The sequence below is a fragment of the Paroedura picta genome, chromosome 7, assembly GCF_049243985.1.
Source record: "Paroedura picta isolate Pp20150507F chromosome 7, Ppicta_v3.0, whole genome shotgun sequence".
Lineage (NCBI taxonomy): Eukaryota > Metazoa > Chordata > Lepidosauria > Squamata > Gekkonidae > Paroedura > Paroedura picta.
Genome location: NC_135375.1, coordinates 68,724,230 through 68,741,953, shown reverse-complemented (window position 1 = coordinate 68,741,953; position 17,724 = coordinate 68,724,230). Strand labels below are relative to the sequence as shown.

The 17,724-nt window shown below is 42.1% G+C and overlaps 1 protein-coding gene across 2 annotated transcripts; it reads left to right on the top strand.

Moving 5' to 3' along the window:
- Positions 1–224: 224 nt before the first annotated feature.
- On the top strand, positions 225–17,021 carry GCNT1 (glucosaminyl (N-acetyl) transferase 1). Of its 2 annotated transcripts, none has more exons than XM_077344760.1 (2): positions 225–246; positions 14,319–17,021. In XM_077344760.1, the coding sequence occupies exon 2, from the start codon at positions 14,429–14,431 to the stop codon at positions 15,707–15,709; it is 1,281 nt and encodes a 426-aa protein (XP_077200875.1). In that variant the 5' UTR covers positions 225–246; positions 14,319–14,428; the 3' UTR covers positions 15,710–17,021. The 2 variants fall into 2 exon arrangements, with proteins under 2 accessions (XP_077200875.1, XP_077200874.1); XM_077344759.1 differs by lacking the exon at positions 225–246 and adding an exon at positions 295–712.
- Positions 17,022–17,724: the final 703 nt, after the last annotated feature.

Here is a 17,724-nt window from a genome sequence, read left to right as displayed (position 1 = left end):
AAAAAGCCCATTGTGCATGGGCTGAGCCCCATCCCAAGACCACGATCCTAATCTATGTGTCATCCTAACATTGCAAATCACACTGCAATTACCCCTGCCTAACCTCAGCTCAAAATTACTAATGCGGCTTTAGGATTCTCCTCTGAACCCCAATCAAGAGGGGGAAATCACTGGCTTCCATTCTGATGCTGGAGGTTAAAAAGGAGGGCCAAATGATGTGCAAAGTTCCAAGCCAATAGGAGGCACGTAAGTTGCTGCCTTATTTGCAAAAGGGCCCAATTTTACTTGTTAAGCTTTACTGTCGAGAGGCACGCGCGGCTTTTCGCCGTCGAAGTCAGACTCCCCGAGGGAGGAGACGCCAGCCGGAGCGATAGAGACGACGCGCTGCGCGGGATTTCTAGGCGACGCCCGGCTTGCGCGGCCCTCTGCCCTGCATTACACGAGGTTTCTGCCGGCCGCTCTGAAGAGAAGGAAGGAAGGAAGCAAAGGCCCCAGGAAGGCAGGAAACCCTGGCCGGCTTCTCTACGAAGAGGGTGGAGGGGAGGCGCCTACTTGGCCCGGCCGCGGAGTAGGGGGCGGCGGAGAGGCGAGTTCAAGAGCTGGGTGGAGCAGGCGAGGTGAGAGGAGTCCCCCGCTTCTGCCGCTCGATGGTGAGGCCGCCTCGGACGTGCCTGCGCGGCGCTTTTCCACGCTCCTGCCAGGGTCGCTGCAGGTAAATGACTCCCCGGACTTCAGGCTCGTCTCTCTCCCGGCCCCCCGGTTCCAACGCCTCGCCAGTCCTTTGCGGTGACTTCGCGGGAGCCTCGCGCCGGGTCGGCTGTGAGGGGGGGGGGGCGGACTAGGTCCCTGGAGCTTCCCTTTCCAGACACAGGGATGAAACCCGCCGACAGCCCGGAGCGCTCGTGGCTTCAGGCGAAGGCGGGGAATTCGCCGCGGCGCCAAGTTGCGCTTCGGCTCGGCGAGACTCCCAAGAAGGAGCCGCCGCCGATGCTCCGGTGGGGGGGGGGGGGGAGGCGAGAAGAGGAAGGCTCTGCCGGACGGTGCTCGGCGAGCTCTTCTTCTCCCTCTCTCACAGAGGGAGAGGCACGGCAAGGCCGCCTCGGATGGCTCCTGGTAGGGCGGCTAAGAGGAGCGCAGCAACACTTCTTCCCTCCGGGCTGACCCAGCGTGTTTCGGGGGCAGAAGAGCTCGCGCGGGCTGGGGCAAGCGCTGTGAGTTTGCGGGATGTCCCGGGGCGCCCGCTCTTTTGTCTTCCGGCCACCGACTTGACGGCGCTGCCCATCTGGCGTGCTCTCCTGGGAAGGAGAAGGACAGGAAAGCCTCCCTCTCACCTCCGTGGGCGCCTTTCCAGATAAGGCAAGAGCGCCCACTTTCCTTGTAAAAGGCCGAACTGGTTGTTTTCAGTCAGCTCGCCAAAGCGCTCCTCTGGCCTGCAAGCAAAAGAGAGTTTCCAAAACTTTGTTTTGCCTTGACCCATATACCTGAATGACATTTCGGTTTTCAGAATTATCGGGAGAGTAGTATTAGGATTCATGGGCTTATTCTTGAACATACTCAACATTAAAAATAGCACAGGGATAAATGTTGTATACCTAAGAACTATAGCTACATTATGAACAGAGGTCAAACATGCTGGTTTTATCAAAAGCAAAGAGATTAAAATCTCAGGCAAACAATGTTGCATTTTGTAAAATATAACAATAGCAACTTGGCACTTCCTACCTTTGAGGCAGTCAGACCAGTGCAGTTGACCTTGCAGCAAGTACAGAGGGGAGAGCCAGTAGCCACATCTTGAGTAACACTTGTGCCCTAAAGGCAGAATTCGTGATATGATTTTGTTAGCCTTCAGTAGCATGGTGGTAACTAGATTTGAAGACTAATAGGACACACAATAAGTGAATGTAGGACGGTAGCTTTCTTAAAGTCACAAAACAATCTTTTCAAAAGCATAATGCAATTTGGGTTTTTGTTAGATGAACATGGGTTCATTTTTTTAATCTCCCTTTTAATGCACTGAAAAATCAATTTTATACAGTATGTCAAACATGCTTAGCATTGCTACTAGACCTGTGGCACTAACTACTCTTTTCAGGTATCTATACTTATTCTGAGTGCAAGTGTTATCAGAGCCCTCTCCTTAAAGAGACCACAGATAGCTTTTTATTGTAAACAGATCAAAACCTGGAAGCTGCTCAAGTGGAGTCCTGCATTCAGCTATTGATGTTCATGCCTCTAATGAAAGTGAGATATATATATATGATACTACTTGAGTGCAGAACAATAGTTGAAGTATCTAAGAATCTTTGGTTTCTTGCTGCACGAGAATTGGATGATTTTCCACTTTAGTTTGTGGGAAAGTGATGTAACTTGAAAAGTTACACTGTATGCTTACAAAATACATTTTAACACTCTTGATGTATTTTTGTTATTCTGCATCCTGTTTCTTAAACTGTAGGTGCAGAAGGGTGGGATACATTTTTGTAAATAAATAAAATTAATGTGATACAATAGTAACATCACATTTTGGGGTTCTCCTTGACAAATGTAGGAACTAGCTGGACTTCCTGATTTGTAAGAACGTTTAGACCTTTTTAGATTTCAGAACTTCTCTGTCTCTATGAGAAACTATCACGTGGTTTCACTTCTGTACAAACAAAGGCCAATCAGACTTTTACAAGTTAGTGAAATTTCAAATCTCTTGAAAGGAGAATTTGTGCACATATATTCTGCTGCACTGACTCAACAACATGTCATGTATTTATCAAGGTGTGCTAATCAGAGGGGATAGTCCCTCCAATCCCTCCCCCAAGTTTCTGACCCCATGGTTTTGTATCTCTTTATTATGATTTTCCCCCTTTGGCTTGTTCTTCATCATCCAACCAAATGTCCTTTCTCAAAACAGTTTTTCATTTCCTACCTTTCTGTACCACCCTCCCTACTTTCCCTCCCTAGATTCTTCCCCCAAATCCACTTTTTATCAATAGGGTTGGGTTTAGGCTTTAAAGCTTGATTGAAGTGCAATATCCCATATTCCCTTTGCCCAGTAGATTTTTTGAATGGTGGGAGGGGAATAAGGACTAACAATAAAGATTGTACTTACCAAATGTTTATCAGGTGGGTTTGTGTACTAAGTAAGCATAACAATCATGCATCTTTAGGGAAAAAAACAACACATAAGGGTGCATGTCCCTAGTTAATAGAACCATACAAGTTTTCCTGAAGCATTAGGAGGACTATAGACATACGTTCCTTCAAATTTGAAAGGTTCCAGAAGTGGCGACACAGATGTTTGTCTAGAACATTGTCTTATTGTAGCATGTGTGTTTGTCTAGTAATGCTTTTTCTATTTGGGGAATATAAGCAGATTCATGGAATAGAATATAGGAATTTCTAACTGGGCTCTTAAAACTGATCAATTAAAAAATTACTGGAGATTTAAAGTATACTGTACCAGGCCTTTGCTCCTGACACACAAAGCCTGAGAGCTGATAGCTGTATAGAGTCACCGATGTAATCAGCCTAAAAGCCTCTGATATGCCTGATTTATTTTTGGAGGTGGGGGAATTGGGGGATGACCAGTCACCCCAACTCCTTCCTGCTTCAAACATGAGGCTGGCTGGAATCCTTTTGCACAGATCCCAGTCTGGCCCCCAGTTACCATCTCCCCACAACACAAATGCTGTGCAGAGACCATATGGAGTGTGTATGGCTGGAATTTTTTAATGGTTGTACACAGTGCTAGATCCAGAAAATTTTAAATCAGTTTTTATTATTCACCTCCTTTGAATGTATCTGCCCCTTGCTTATTTTATGGCAATAAGGGTATCATTATTACCACTGTGTAAAAAAGAACTTCAGCCTTTCTTCCCTCTACACTTTGTATCCAATCAAGGAGCAATTAAACTAACAAAATGAATTAATTTTGGATATTTGATGCTAAAAACCACCCCTGCAGGGTGTTCCATTGTACAGATTTACACATTGGGAGTGCTCTAGGAGTCCTCAGCTTCTCAGGGAGGCTGGAAGGAGTCTCAGAGAGTGTGCCAGGAGTGCTAGGAGCATTTGGGGGCCGGGGGGAGCATGCTACCGGACTCCTTCATCAGAATGGGTGTATCCAACAACATTTAAACGTGCCAATGAGTGTGAGGGCTCTAGCTGGGGATTGCCTTTAAAATGGGAGAAAGGGGAGGCATCCTGCTAGCTTTCTCCTGCTGTTCGACCCTCTACCCCAGTGGTCCCCAACCCCCAGTCCAGGAACCGGTCCCGGTCCGTGGATCAGTTGGTACTGGGGTGCGGCTCCTCCTCATCCTCCTCCCCCGCTGCTGCCTCGGGGGCTGCCCTGCCACTCTGCTGCTGGCTCACCTTTGGTGCTCTCTAGCAGCTGCCATGGCTGGGGCTCCCCCTCGGTATGGCACTGCACAGCTGCTGCTGGCAGTGCCCCCCAGAGGGCAGCAAGAAGTCAGGGGTGCCGGTGGGAAAACAAGCGGAGCAGGGGTTCAGGCGGTGGTGGCAATGTCTCAGCAAAAGACTACCCCCTCCCCCGGGCCTCAGTAAAATTGTCAAGTGTTGACCGGTCCCCAGTGATAAAAAGGTTGGGGACCACTGCTCTACCCAACGGAAACCACACCAGCATCAATTTTTGAATCCGTGAATCCCACTGCACCGTTAAAGCGAAAAGCAGCAGTGAGGAGACACCATCTTAGTGGGGACTCTGACAAGGAAAATGTACCATGCAGCATTGCCAAGTGGCTTTTTGCTTCAGAGGCAAAAAGGAAGAAGATGTAAAGCTGTGCAACACCCAGGAGAAGTTACCTGAGTCTACAGATCCCTAAGAACTGTCCCTCCATGAACCAGCAGTCACAGAATATATTCGAGGTTGGAAAATATTGTGTACACATATATAGCTTAAGGGGAAGACAACTGAAGCTATATCAGTGGTAATTTAGAGGAGTTTTATTATTACATTTTAAATACGTAATCTTAAATTTTAAATTTGGAGATTCTTTGACTCTCTGTTGGCGGTGTCATCCTTGGCAGAGTGTTCATCATTCTTGACAGATCCGGCCTCCCTCAACCAGCTGTAGTCCTGGTGATATGCTATTTGGGTACAATAGTCACAGCAGTTATGCTTCACTCTGCAGTGATTGTAAGCTGTGACTTCTTCGGGTAGTAAAAAGTTCCACTTTGCAGTGGGCTGCCTTGACTATTTGTACAAACAGCTGCTAGTCCACTTCATGTAGCTAGCCAAAAGCATTCTATAAATTCTAATCTATATAAAGGCCATGATGTATCATAGGCAAAAATAGAAAAATATCTTAGGAAACAAAATTTACCTAGGATTACAGAAGAACAAAGATGGATTGTCTTGGTCCTATAACAATAAGGGAGGTGTTGGCGCTATAAAGGGAATTACCGTATATACTTGCATATAAGTTGAGGCACCTAATTTTACCACAAAATCTGGGCAAACTTATTGACTCACATATAAGCTGAGGGTGGGAAATGCTCCATCATCACAGGCTCTACCATCCAGCCTCCCCCCCCCTAACAAATACAGAAAAGTCAAGAGGATGAATAGCAGCTGGTTTTTGTACCCCACTTTTTATGCACAGAAACGAAAAGAATAGTTTGAAATAAGTGATTAAGCAGAGGAAGAAGTGAAGGCAAAACTGAAAAAAAGATCAGAGTCCCTCAGTCAAACTGTTGATGTTCTACAAGCTGCCAGAGCAAATATTGGCTGGCTGGAGCAGGCTTTTATTTCAATTACTGTATATACTCGCATATAAGCAGAGGAGGGCTTTTTCAGTGTGAAAAAAGGTGCTGAAAAACTAGGCTTATACGCGAGTATAGGGTAAACCAGAAAAACTGTCTGGCTTACCAGAATTTTATTATTATATTTTATTTATTATATGTTATTTTATTATATACTGCTCCCTATATCAGCCATTTTAAGGCGCAAGCTGATGAATGCCAAAAAGTGGACTCACCACCCTAAAAAGTGCTATACCCCAGCAGACAATCAGCAGGCCACCAGCCAAATAAATATATGGAGAGGCGAAAAAGCGCTACCTCCACCTCCTATGCCCACCCTTGCACCTGCCTCCCTCTCCCTTGTTCCCAGGAACAGGAATTTTAAAAAAATGGAGAACAGCCTGGAGCAACAAATAGGTGGACAAGCGTGCAGGTGATGCCAGAAAATTGTTTCCCCCAAAGTTGTAACTCAAAGCATGCCTCCCTAAAGCCCTCCCCCCCAAAATCAGAAACATGACTAATTTTGGAAAGTATCAAGACTTGTGATTACATAAGGGGTGGCATTCAAAAAGCAATAGGCATCTATGATTAGATGCATATGCGTTTTAATGGAGAAGTATTGATTTTTTATTTAAAATATTAGCGGGCTTGGTGGGACCTTTAAAACACGGGGAAAGGGGATTGGCTGCCTGGATTGATTGATAGGTGGAAGAGAGTCATGTATAAAGCATGTTGCTTTCTTCTGCCTTTTCCAGCAGCAGTTGTGGAGGGTTAGAAGTGTGAAAAGCCAGCAGACGAGACAGCAAAAAGGTCAGGAGTGGCTGGGAGGCAGGATAATATTTAGCACTATGCCATTCAGCTGATGCAACACTATTTTTACTGATTTGCAGAAATGCCCTAAATATAACTAGAACTAGGGTTGTCAGCTACCTGGACCAAAATTCCCATAGGGTTAATGAGGTGCTGTTTACCAAGTGGCAGTATTTTCCCCCCAACTATCTATATTTACACATTAACCTTCTAGGAAAGAGGCAGGGCATTTTTTCTCCAGGCTGTTGGCATCTTAACTGCAGATTTTCTTTAAAAGGAGTTGTGTTTTATTTATTTTTTTACTGAATTTTGGATGTTTCTAAAAGACCTTGCTGAGTCCCCTCCATATTATTGCAGTCCCCCTCTACCCCTTAATGAGCTTCTTTGGCACCTGAGGACACCACGTACCTGGGCAAAGCCAAATGTCCTGTTTGTTAACCTAAGCCTGGTGACTGGTTGAGAATGGGCAGCTCAGAGTGTTCGCTGGGCACCATGCCTTCTTTTCTAGGCTGTTCTGAAAAGAATATCTGTTTAATGGGAATAGGATGGGGCTCATGGTTTTTAAAGAGCAGTATGAGTTACCTTTTGGATTCTGTTCTGCTCCAAACAGGTCTTTTAAATAAGGCTATAGATAACAGATTTCAAGTCCACCAAGAACAAAACATAGCATTGTGTAATAGCACAAAGGCCCTTTCTGTTTGGGGCTGCTCTTGGCTGGTTTGCTGTTTTAAAATTCTCTTCTTTTCCTTTTTAATTTGTAAGAAGTAATTATCCTGCCATCACAAGTGGGTCCAGTAAGCTTTGGTTTCTTTAATAAGGGAGTGTAAGTAGAAGCCTGTGATTGTTATAAGCACTGTTCTCTTCAATGGCATTTGTGTAAGACAGCCACAAAGCCCTCCAGGTGTGAATGAAGGTTGCACAGGTACAATACTCATAGGGCTGGTTAGAAATAATGCCAGGTAATTTATCATAAACCTGAAGGTCCACCCAACTTTTCATAATGAACAAATATTCTTTCCAAGCACTACCGGTTAAAGTAACCAGATTTTCATGTCCTATTTCAAAGTTTCTACTTTCTAGAGAGAGTCTGCTATAGATTTAGCAGAGTTCACAAACTTTAACATAGCACGGCTATGTTGAAGTTTCCACACTTATTGTAAGAGTACCCCATAACTTTTCTCTGTGGGTGACTATATGATAATGACCATATTCCTCAAGGGAGAAAATCTTCTGTAGTACTATAAATCAAAACCAATTAATGTAGGTAACACAGTATAGTCATTCCCTTTATTGTTAAGCTTTTATGACCACAGCTCTTGAACACAAAACCAATACATTACAATAGGGCAAAGAAACAACACCAATGTTACATAACATAGCAGAGCAGGCAAATGGCAAAATACAGAACCATAAAATACATGTATCTCATAAAAGTCTAAAACATAAAATATAGCAATGGACCTATATGATTTTTTTGTAAGGTCAGCAGGAGATCACTTTTGTCAAATATTTGGCAACCAACTGAGTTAGACTCAACCAGATGCTGGTATTTGGACAGAACTGTCTGTTGCATCAGACCCAGAAGCAGTCTGAAAACAGGATTTTAGCAAATCATTCTTTCAGGTCTGCATTCAGTCTGGCAAGCATAAAGCGTCCTGTGGTTTGGGATTGTAAGAAATTTCAAATATGAGAGGAAAGGTCATAAAAGGAGGAATTCCCTACTCCAGAAGTGGCGCTTACATGCCTGAGATGATCAAGGTCAATAACCCTCTTCCTGAAGCTTCTTGATAATCCATGTTCCCGGGTGTTATGAGGGAAAAGCCAAGAGACTCAGCCCTATTATCCACACATCTCTCCCAAGCACATCTGAAGTTGTCTTCCTTCACTTGCTTGGGCATTGGATACTGAGAAAAGGACCTTCAGCCCCAGATTAAAGGCAATAACCCAAACCCTGGATTAAAATGAGTGCTATGCAAATTCTAAGAGCAGTTCCTGTGCCACAGCCAGGCGCTCTTGCCCTTAGCACAGGAACTGAAGAAGTGTATAATCCAAAGACTCGTAAACTCCGTTGATCCTACTGCCTACCCCAAACGAGACCTGAGGAATTATTATAGCATTAAAAGACTTAGTGTCTGCAGGTATATACGGACCTCCTTTTAAATTTAAACAAAATGTAGAAGAGCATTTGTATTGGTCCTAGCAATTAAAGTAGCTGAGTGAACACGGACTTTCTAAACGAGTGGTTGAACATAACTCCCAGCTATTTAAAATGAGTCATATGTTCTATTCCCCCCCTCCGATAGTTCAAGTCTTCTGTCTAGAACAAGGCAGTTCTTGATGTTTTAGCCAGTTCAGCCCAAAGATGATATCTTAGGACTGAATTGAAAACACCCCTAAAATGTATAAATGCTGTTTAGAAATGGCCTCCTGGGAGAGAAGTGTATTTGTAACTAAATAATAGAGCAGGAGGCAATGATCAAGGGCTGAAGTACCCCTCCTAAATCCTAATTGTTCAGTATACAACATAGATTCTGATTTATCCAATTCATACAGCAACCAATACCACTTAGCTATTGTTCATTTTTTGAAAACCAAGGCAATCATTATACACCTGCTGCACTTAAGGTTTTCAATGCTAAAGTAAGCTAACAATGGAATACCAATTTAGATTAATACAGATGACTGTTCTTGGAAGGTATTCAATCTAGATAAAATCTTAAGTATGCCCAATTGTGTATCATATGTTGCTCAATGTTTAGAAGCTGGTCAAAGATTATTTGAAATCAAGGTGTGGCTTATAAATGTTAAATATTGGCTACAATTACATTTTAACCTTGATATTTTCAGCTTTATTTTCCAAATGCTTACCGAATCAATCTTCAAACTGGTTAGCCTATAAAGATAAAGGTTTTCCCTATGCAAGCACTGAGTCATGTCTGACCCTTGGGGTGACACCCTCTAGTGTTTTCTTGGCAGATATTAAGTACAAAATCAAGACATTGGATTTATCCATGGACTTGTATATTATTGGCAGCAGAGGCATCTTTGAATAATAAAATGCAGATTTTTGGATATCAAATTTCAAAAACAGTAGTGCAGCATATAAAATTTGTTTTCTTTTAAAATTGGGAATCTCATTAAATGTTTATCATATGGCTTTTTATCTGAATTTGGTTTCGTTTTCATTCTGCATTGATTTTCCTCCCTTCAATGCTCAGTTTGCTTTCTGGTAATTGTTTCCCTGTGTTTTCTAAGAGTGCTTTTGTGGCAGTTTTCTCCACTGCTTCACTCCCAATCTGAAGTTAATTCAAAAGCATAAAGAGTCCATTGTATACCCCCTCACCTTTTCCACCCATCAAGCCACTCCTCCACTGTCTACCTTGAGGTTGTTCCACCCACTCTCAGATTCTGCCATTCCTCCTCCCTTCATCATCAAGCTACATTGTCATATATCCATTTAATTTTTATATATGCACGGGAGGAATTATACTCATTCCTCCTTTTTTAAAAAAGTGACAAGATGGGGAAAATATGGGGCGAGAATTACTAACATTTTGTTAATATGGCTACCACAGTGAATGCTACATGAAGAATCTCTACCTTCTGTTTCAAAAAACATGCCCAGAATTAAACTGATCAATAAGGTGAGACCAACTACAGCACACATACACAAAAAGTAAATTTCACTGCTAAGACACTATCCTGACTTTCTCATTGGTATCTAGGACAAATGCTCTGTGATTCCAAAGAGAAACTTGGAGGGGGAAAAACATGCCAAGTGCAGGCACAGGAGTCCAGGTAAATTCATACTGATTCAAATTCAGGGATAATCAAAGGTAAGCTGTGCATTCAAGAAAAGCCTATAGGTAAAGATCCCTGTATGTTTCTGCTACCCTAAGAAATATTTAGTATTTTTTTCTGTACAAAAACAATTGTTATTTGTTCTATCAGTAATTGAATTGCTGTTTTCTGTCATGGGAACTGTCCATTTGCCTCTGTAATCTAATTTGTACAAGTTTGTCATCACTCACAATGTTAGCTGCAACAACGTTTGTATTAAGTCTGTGGGTCTGGCAAGACACAGACACAATTTTTTCAGAAACAACTGTTCTTTATTAACCCCAACATCAACCAGAAATACTGAAAAGCAAAAATAAGAACCCAATGGACTATATACATTTCAGGCTGCCCGCTAAGTAACCTCTTTGGTCCTTAATGGAGCCTTACAATTGGTCAATAATTAAGGCACATGATTGGATGCACCAGAGAACAATACAGGCTTCTCATTGGTTATTCTATGATCCTTGCACTTGACTCTACATATACAACACTTTGCAATCTGATGCTCATTTTATTAATCCATCCTGGTTCCCATTTCTTTTTGGAATCGTGGACAGAGGGTAGCATTAGGAGAGAGCTCACCAACTGGCTTGCTGATTCCCCCAGGGGGCAATTTTCTTTCCAATTCTATTTAACTTCTTTATGCTTTCTCTTGCTCAACTGGTGTGGCCGTTTGGGCTGGATTGCCACCAATATGCTGATGACACCCAGCTCTTCCTCCTGATGGTTGGCTGCCCTGACTCTCCCCCAGAAACATTAGCCAGCTGCCTGGAAGCAGTGACAGGATGGCTTAAGCAGAGTCATCTGAAGCTCAACCTTCAAAGACAGAGGTTCTATGGCTGGGCAGGAAAGGTCCAAGCAAGAAAGCACACCAACCAATCTGGAGTGCAGCTATCGGTGGCCCACCCTGCCAGGAACCTGGGAATGATTCTTTTTTAAAAAAATAATTTTATTATTTATTATTATATGAAGCATTTACAGAAAAGTAAGAGAGAAAAAAAGCGACCAGCTGATATGCTTTGCCATTCTCTTTTAACATACATATTCAGTTCCCATCACATATTATTCCTAATCTAGAAGTTTTTACCATTTTTCTTAGTAAAATGATTGTTAATACATATGAGAATATGATCTGCTATAAGAATGTTTTCTGTTATTATCTTAAGTGATATAAGGTCAGTCCTCTTCATAAATTGGCCCTGACCTAAGAGTTACTGCTGCCGTCTTGTTAATACATATGAAGTATAGTTTGTCATCCTCTTTTAGCATACATATTGGCATACATATTCAGTTCCCATCACATATTGATCCTGATCTAGAAGTTATTACCACCTTTCTTAGCAGAATAGTTGTTGATACATATGAGAGTATAATCTATTATAAGAATATATTCTGTTATTGTCTTAGATGATATAAAGTCAGTTCCCATCATATATTGGTCCTGTCCTAAAAGTTACTGCTGCTGTCTTCCCCACAGGAAACCAGGAGAATATTCCACTGTTCAACTCATCCTTCAGGTGGTCGCAGAAAATGAAATTGTGTTTTTTTCCATAGTAGAGTATTTCTGATTGTTCTTCTGTCAGGGCCAAAAAAGTCTCTTACTTGATTCTTGCTTGCAGTTGCCTTTAAGTAGGCTCTGTATACTTTATCAATCTTGATCTCTTCCTCTGGTCGCACAGTGATATCTCCTGATAGCTTCCTGCGTGCTGTCGCCTTTGAATAGACTCTTTTTATTTTGCTGATCTAAATCACTTCCTGCTCTGAATAGACTTCCAGGTTTTCGGTGCTTTCCTTCCTTAAATCTGTTTTCCCACGTTCTTCCAAGGTGCTTTGAATTTTTACGTCCCTAGCTCTCTCCCCCTCCTGTTGATTAACTTCCAAACATTGAATTCTCGTTTGAAGTTTTGTTGGCTGAGCTGTGTCAGCTGCTCTCTCCAGACCGTCAGCTCCGTCCAAAAGCTCCCCCTTAATCCCTCGAATTTCCTTTTCCACCTTATTGACTGCTTTCAGTATCTTTGAGTTTCCTTCGCATAACAAATGGAAAAGCTGTGCCTTAGTTAATTTTTCCATAGTTCTAGGCAGTCACAAACTATAAACAGAAAGTCTCGTGAGGTCTCGCGGGAGCACGAGCGATCCCAAATTATCAGTTTGTCGATCTCCGTATCAAGTCAGCGTCCCCCACTGAACTCTCTCCAACAAAACTTTAAAGTCTCTCTTCTCTTGAGCACTCTCTTTGTTTGGTTAGTGGGTATAATTAGCTGGGAGCCTCTCACTCAACGAAAGAAGGAATTCACTTGTAAATTGGTTGAGGGGGGGGAAGAGCTTGTGGGGAAAGAAAAGGAATAGCCAGAAAATTTTCAATCCTTACTGTTGTAAATTTCAGCTCCTGTCAGTCTAGTAAAAGATGATCTGGGAGGGATGTAGGGTCATCTGGTCGTTTCAGGCTTAGAAAGTTATTTACGACAAGGGCGCCATCGTGACCTTGAGCACACGCTGCTGTTGATCCGGAGAGCTCGGTCTCCCTACCTCCCCACGGATCTGTAGAACCCTCAGGATGCCGTTCCCGGTTCCTGGGGCAACCGGCGAGCAGATTTGCGTATCTGCTCAGGTCAGCCAGGTGCGGTTGCTCCTGAACCTCAGCATGGCTTAAGAGCCGGACAGAAGCCCAGCTGTTACGGCGCCATCTTCAGTCGACTCCCCTGGGAATGATTCTTGACGCCTTCCTCTCAGATAATGACAGTAGCACAGCTGGCATTTTACCACCTTCGCCAAGCCAAACTACACCCCTCAAAGAGCCTTGCACTCTACCACTTCCAACCTCCTGGTGGTCCCTGGCCCCAAGGAAGCCCGCTTGATCTCAACCAGGTGCAGAGCTTTCTCCATCCAAGCCCCCACCTAGTGGAATGAGCCCCAAGAGGAGATCAGGGCCCTGATGGAACTTGAACAGTTCTGCAGGGCCTGCAAAAGGGAGCTCCTCCTCCAGGCATTTGGTTGAGGTCGACCTAAATCACCACTTCCCATTGGCCCCCAATCCTCCCTCCTATGACAACTACTTCAAATCTCCCCAACCCACTGGGCCTCAGTATGAGTTGAGCTAATGCTCTCCACCATTCTGTAATGTTATTGTTATTATGTTAATGTTATTGTTTTTATCACCTTGTTAATACTTTAAATGGAGTTAACTGTATCGTTTCTTGTTTCATGTAAACCGCCCTGAGCCTTCAGGGAGGGAGGCATATAAATCTAATAAATACAGAAGCAAATAACAAATGCATACTACCATTTGTTGTGGGTAATATACCCTATTAGATCTTAAACAACATAACACAGATTCTTGCAAAATAAGTTACAATTTCCTGGGATATAATTCTAGTAACGGAGGTAGTGAAAGAGAAAGTTATTTCAGTCTGGTTACATAACATAACAACTTTCTTTTAAAGATTCCAATTAAAAAAAATTTTTAGCACATTTCTTAAAGTTACTAAATACTTTTCTAAATGGAAATAAACTGGTATTGGAGTGACAGTTAATAGGTGATTTGACCTTGAACTGGATTTCTCTATACATTTATTTTTATTTATTTACTTAGATTTTCATACTGCCCTTCCATATGGCTCTGGGCGGTTATCAAAATTGTCTGGTCCTCTCAACAATTGCATTTATAAAACTCCAGCATAACAGTGGCTGTAAGAAAAACCTAGGCCTTGTATTGGTACGTTAACAGTGACAGACTAAATTGGACTGTAAAACAATTACATTAGTGTATTAGTGTTTTAAACTGAAGTTCACGGCCAAACTTGTATTTAACATTTTAAACAAGTTAACTAATAGTGATTATAATTAACTCTTGATTGAAAAGAACGGGTGAAAGGCACATCTATTCACTAAATCTGCATATATTTTGCTTTCATTTATAGGATAATCATCTACTTCTGAGAAATGCAAACAGAAGCCACTGAAGTTACATGTATTATCACATTCCAGAGAAAGTCACTTCAATGTCTGAAGGTTCTTAACACTCTCTGAAATGCTGAGAAGGAAACTCCGTCACTGTTACATCCCACGCATCAAGTTTCTCATCGTTTTGGTTTTTACAGCAGGGGCTTTGTCCCTTATCAAAATTCACCAGAAACCAGATTTTCTGCATCACGAGACTCTGGAACTCGTAGGTGACTACCCCAACAATATTGTAAACTGTACCAAGATACTGCAGGGTGATCCAGAAGAAATTCAGAAAGTAAAGCTGGAGTTGCTTACGGTGTCTTTTAGGAAAAGCCCTAAGCTAACAGCACATGATTATATTAACATGACAACTGATTGTGCCTCTTTTATAAAGAGACGGAAATATATTATGGAACCTCTGAGCAAAGAAGAAGTGGAATTTCCACTTGCATACTCAATAGTGGTTTATCACAAAATTAATATGCTTGATAGACTTCTGAGAGCTATATATGCACCCCAAAACTATTACTGTATCCATGTGGATAAGAAATCCCCAGAATCCTTCTTGGCTGCAGTGAAGGGGATTGCTTCATGTTTTGACAATGTCTTCATTGCCAGCCAGCTGGAGAGTGTAGTGTATGCTTCGTGGAGCAGAGTGCAAGCGGACCTCAACTGCATGAAAGACCTCCACAGGAGGAGTAGAAGCTGGAAGTATTTGATCAACCTTTGTGGTATGGATTTCCCTATCAAGACCAACCAGGAAATGGTAGAGAAGCTTAAAGTTCTCAAGGGTGAAAACAGCTTGGAAACAGAAAAAATGCCTTCATACAAGGAGATACGGTGGAAGAAGCATTATGAAATAGTTGATGGTAAAGTGAAGAATATGGGAATAGACAAACACCACCCACCGATCAGTACACCCATTTTTTCTGGCAGTGCCTACTTTGTTGTCAGTAGGAGATTTGTTGAATACGTATTAGAAAATAGCAAAATCCTTTCTTTTATAGAGTGGGCTAAAGACACTTACAGTCCTGATGAGTACTTGTGGGCTACTATTCAGAGAATCCCTGAAGTGCCAGGAGCCGTTTCTGCTAGTGAGAAATATGATGTCTCTGATATGAATGCTCTTGCCAGATTTGTCAAGTGGCATTACTTTGAGGGGGACGTGTCCAAGGGTGCCCCATATCCACCCTGTAATGGGATTCATGTCCGTTCTGTGTGTGTCTTTGGAGTTGGGGACTTGAACTGGATGTTGCGGAAACACCACTTTTTTGCCAACAAGTTTGACACTGACCTTGATCCCTTTGCAGTCCAGTGCTTAGAGGAATATTTAAGGGACAAAGCTCTGTATCAACGCAGGCATTAAAATGTAAAGTTCCCCACGGAACAAGCCTTCTTCTGATAGGGAAATCGAAAATAAGATTTTTAGCTGACCATTGATAATAATAATGTGTGCCTTTTTTCTCAAGCTTTTTTCCTCAAAAAACACAGAACTTACAGGGAGGTTACTTAGCTGCTGTTGCTGTTTCATGTGCTTTTCTTTGACTGTCAACTGCCCCCCTAAAGATTCCCATCAGTTTATTCGATTGTAGCAGAATGTAGGCATAAAACATCAAGATTACAACATTAGCACTTTGTTAACTACTCACTTCATTTGCCTTAATCATATCTACTATCCAAATAATGTTGACCCTAATGTTGCCAAGACATTTGTTTTCATAATGCAGAATATAGATGTCCAATTGAAAAGTGCAAGGGAGAATCTCAGGGAGCATATGGCAGGAACTGGTAACAAATGAAAAAGGAATTGACAAAAGACCAAAGCCACATCAGACATTTCATATTTCTATTTGTCTTAGATGATTTAGACATATAGACGCCAAAATCTTCCCCTTCCTGAGTATTTAAATATATTACAAACTGCATCACCAGCATAAACAAACTTGTATGTAGTGTACTTTGAAAAAGCCAAAGAAACACCAGAAACAGACCTGCTCTGTGTGGTTTATTGAAGCATAAAGTATATGTAGCATATAATATATATGGCCTTTTGAATCAAGGTTTGCAGCTCTCTTATTCATTTATTCATAGCCACCCAAATAAAAATTTCTCAGGGAAATATTCTGTTAGTACAAACAATTATATATTGCTTTATGACATTGGTATGTCATGCCCATGTTCTCATGGCTTTTGATTTTCAAAATGGAGCTATTAACAAGTGATTTATCAATTTAGCCCTACAATCACACTTGTCCACGTTGGAAATTATGGAACATAGGAATGTGACATTGGCTACGAGTCACTTTTATTTCCAGTGATCCTGCCCCCCCCCCCGAGTTCTTCTTTTTCTTTGTAGAGTTATCTTTTATGCCACAAAGCATACGGGTTTTAGGGGTTTCTTGCCATTTCCTTTTTAACTATCACCTGTTTAATCTGTTCTGTGGGACCTGCTCTTTGTGGAATGTGCTTCTTAAATGGCCATGAAGACTGCGTGCTGGTATTGACTATGAGCACTACAATAATGTTTTGATGTTGAGGTCTCCTCCTATGCCACAACGCCAAAACGCTCCTTCATCCTATCCTCTGCCATACGTATGCTCCAAGAAGCATTTTATTCAGTTATTTATTGCAAAATAGTACAGATCTACTTGATTTGTGAGTAAAAACCTCAAATGGAAGTGGGTCTCATATTGTTATTTCAACAGAAGAATGATCCTTTTCCAAGCAGTATGTTGAAGCATATAAGAAACAAATGGGTTTCATTGGTTCCAAGTTCCTGAATATATAAAGGTCATGGCAGAACCTTGCACTTGTTATTAAGGATAAGAGAACTCTTGAAAGTAAATATGCTATGAAGCATAGAGCTGCAGCAGGACAGGGATATCAAATGAAATTGTGCGCATTTATCTCAGGAGCCACCTGCTTCATGAATGGAGCAAACGAGCAGATAATATTGCCCAGCTTCCTCCTTGCTGCAGCCTTCCGCCTTCCTATATATGACATTTTGTTCAAGAGGGTCCTCCTGTTTTCCCCTCCTCCTCTACAGCTTTGTGGGGAGGTGCAGAGTAGCTCACTTGGGAGAAGGTGGGAGACATTGTTACCCAAATTGCTGGGGATAGCAAGAGGCTGGGTAACACAGGATCTTTACTACCAATTTTTACGGGGTCCTTTCCCTGGAAGAAACCCTTTTTAAATGAAGAAGACAAAAGCTTACACTCAGGGGATTTATTTGGGGAAAATATCAGGGTTACATTTAAAACACACACAGAAGCAAAAACCATACATACACTAAGTTCTACAGGAGGACAAGTTACACTAAGTTCTACAGGGGGACAAGTTCAAGATACTGCACCTTTCTTGGATCCAAGCAGCCCAGACACA

Excerpts from the sequence above, each read along its gene's own strand:
- GCNT1 (XM_077344760.1), top strand. The coding sequence starts at position 14,429 with ATGCTGAGAAGGAAACTCCGTCACTGTTACATCCCACGCATCAAGTTT.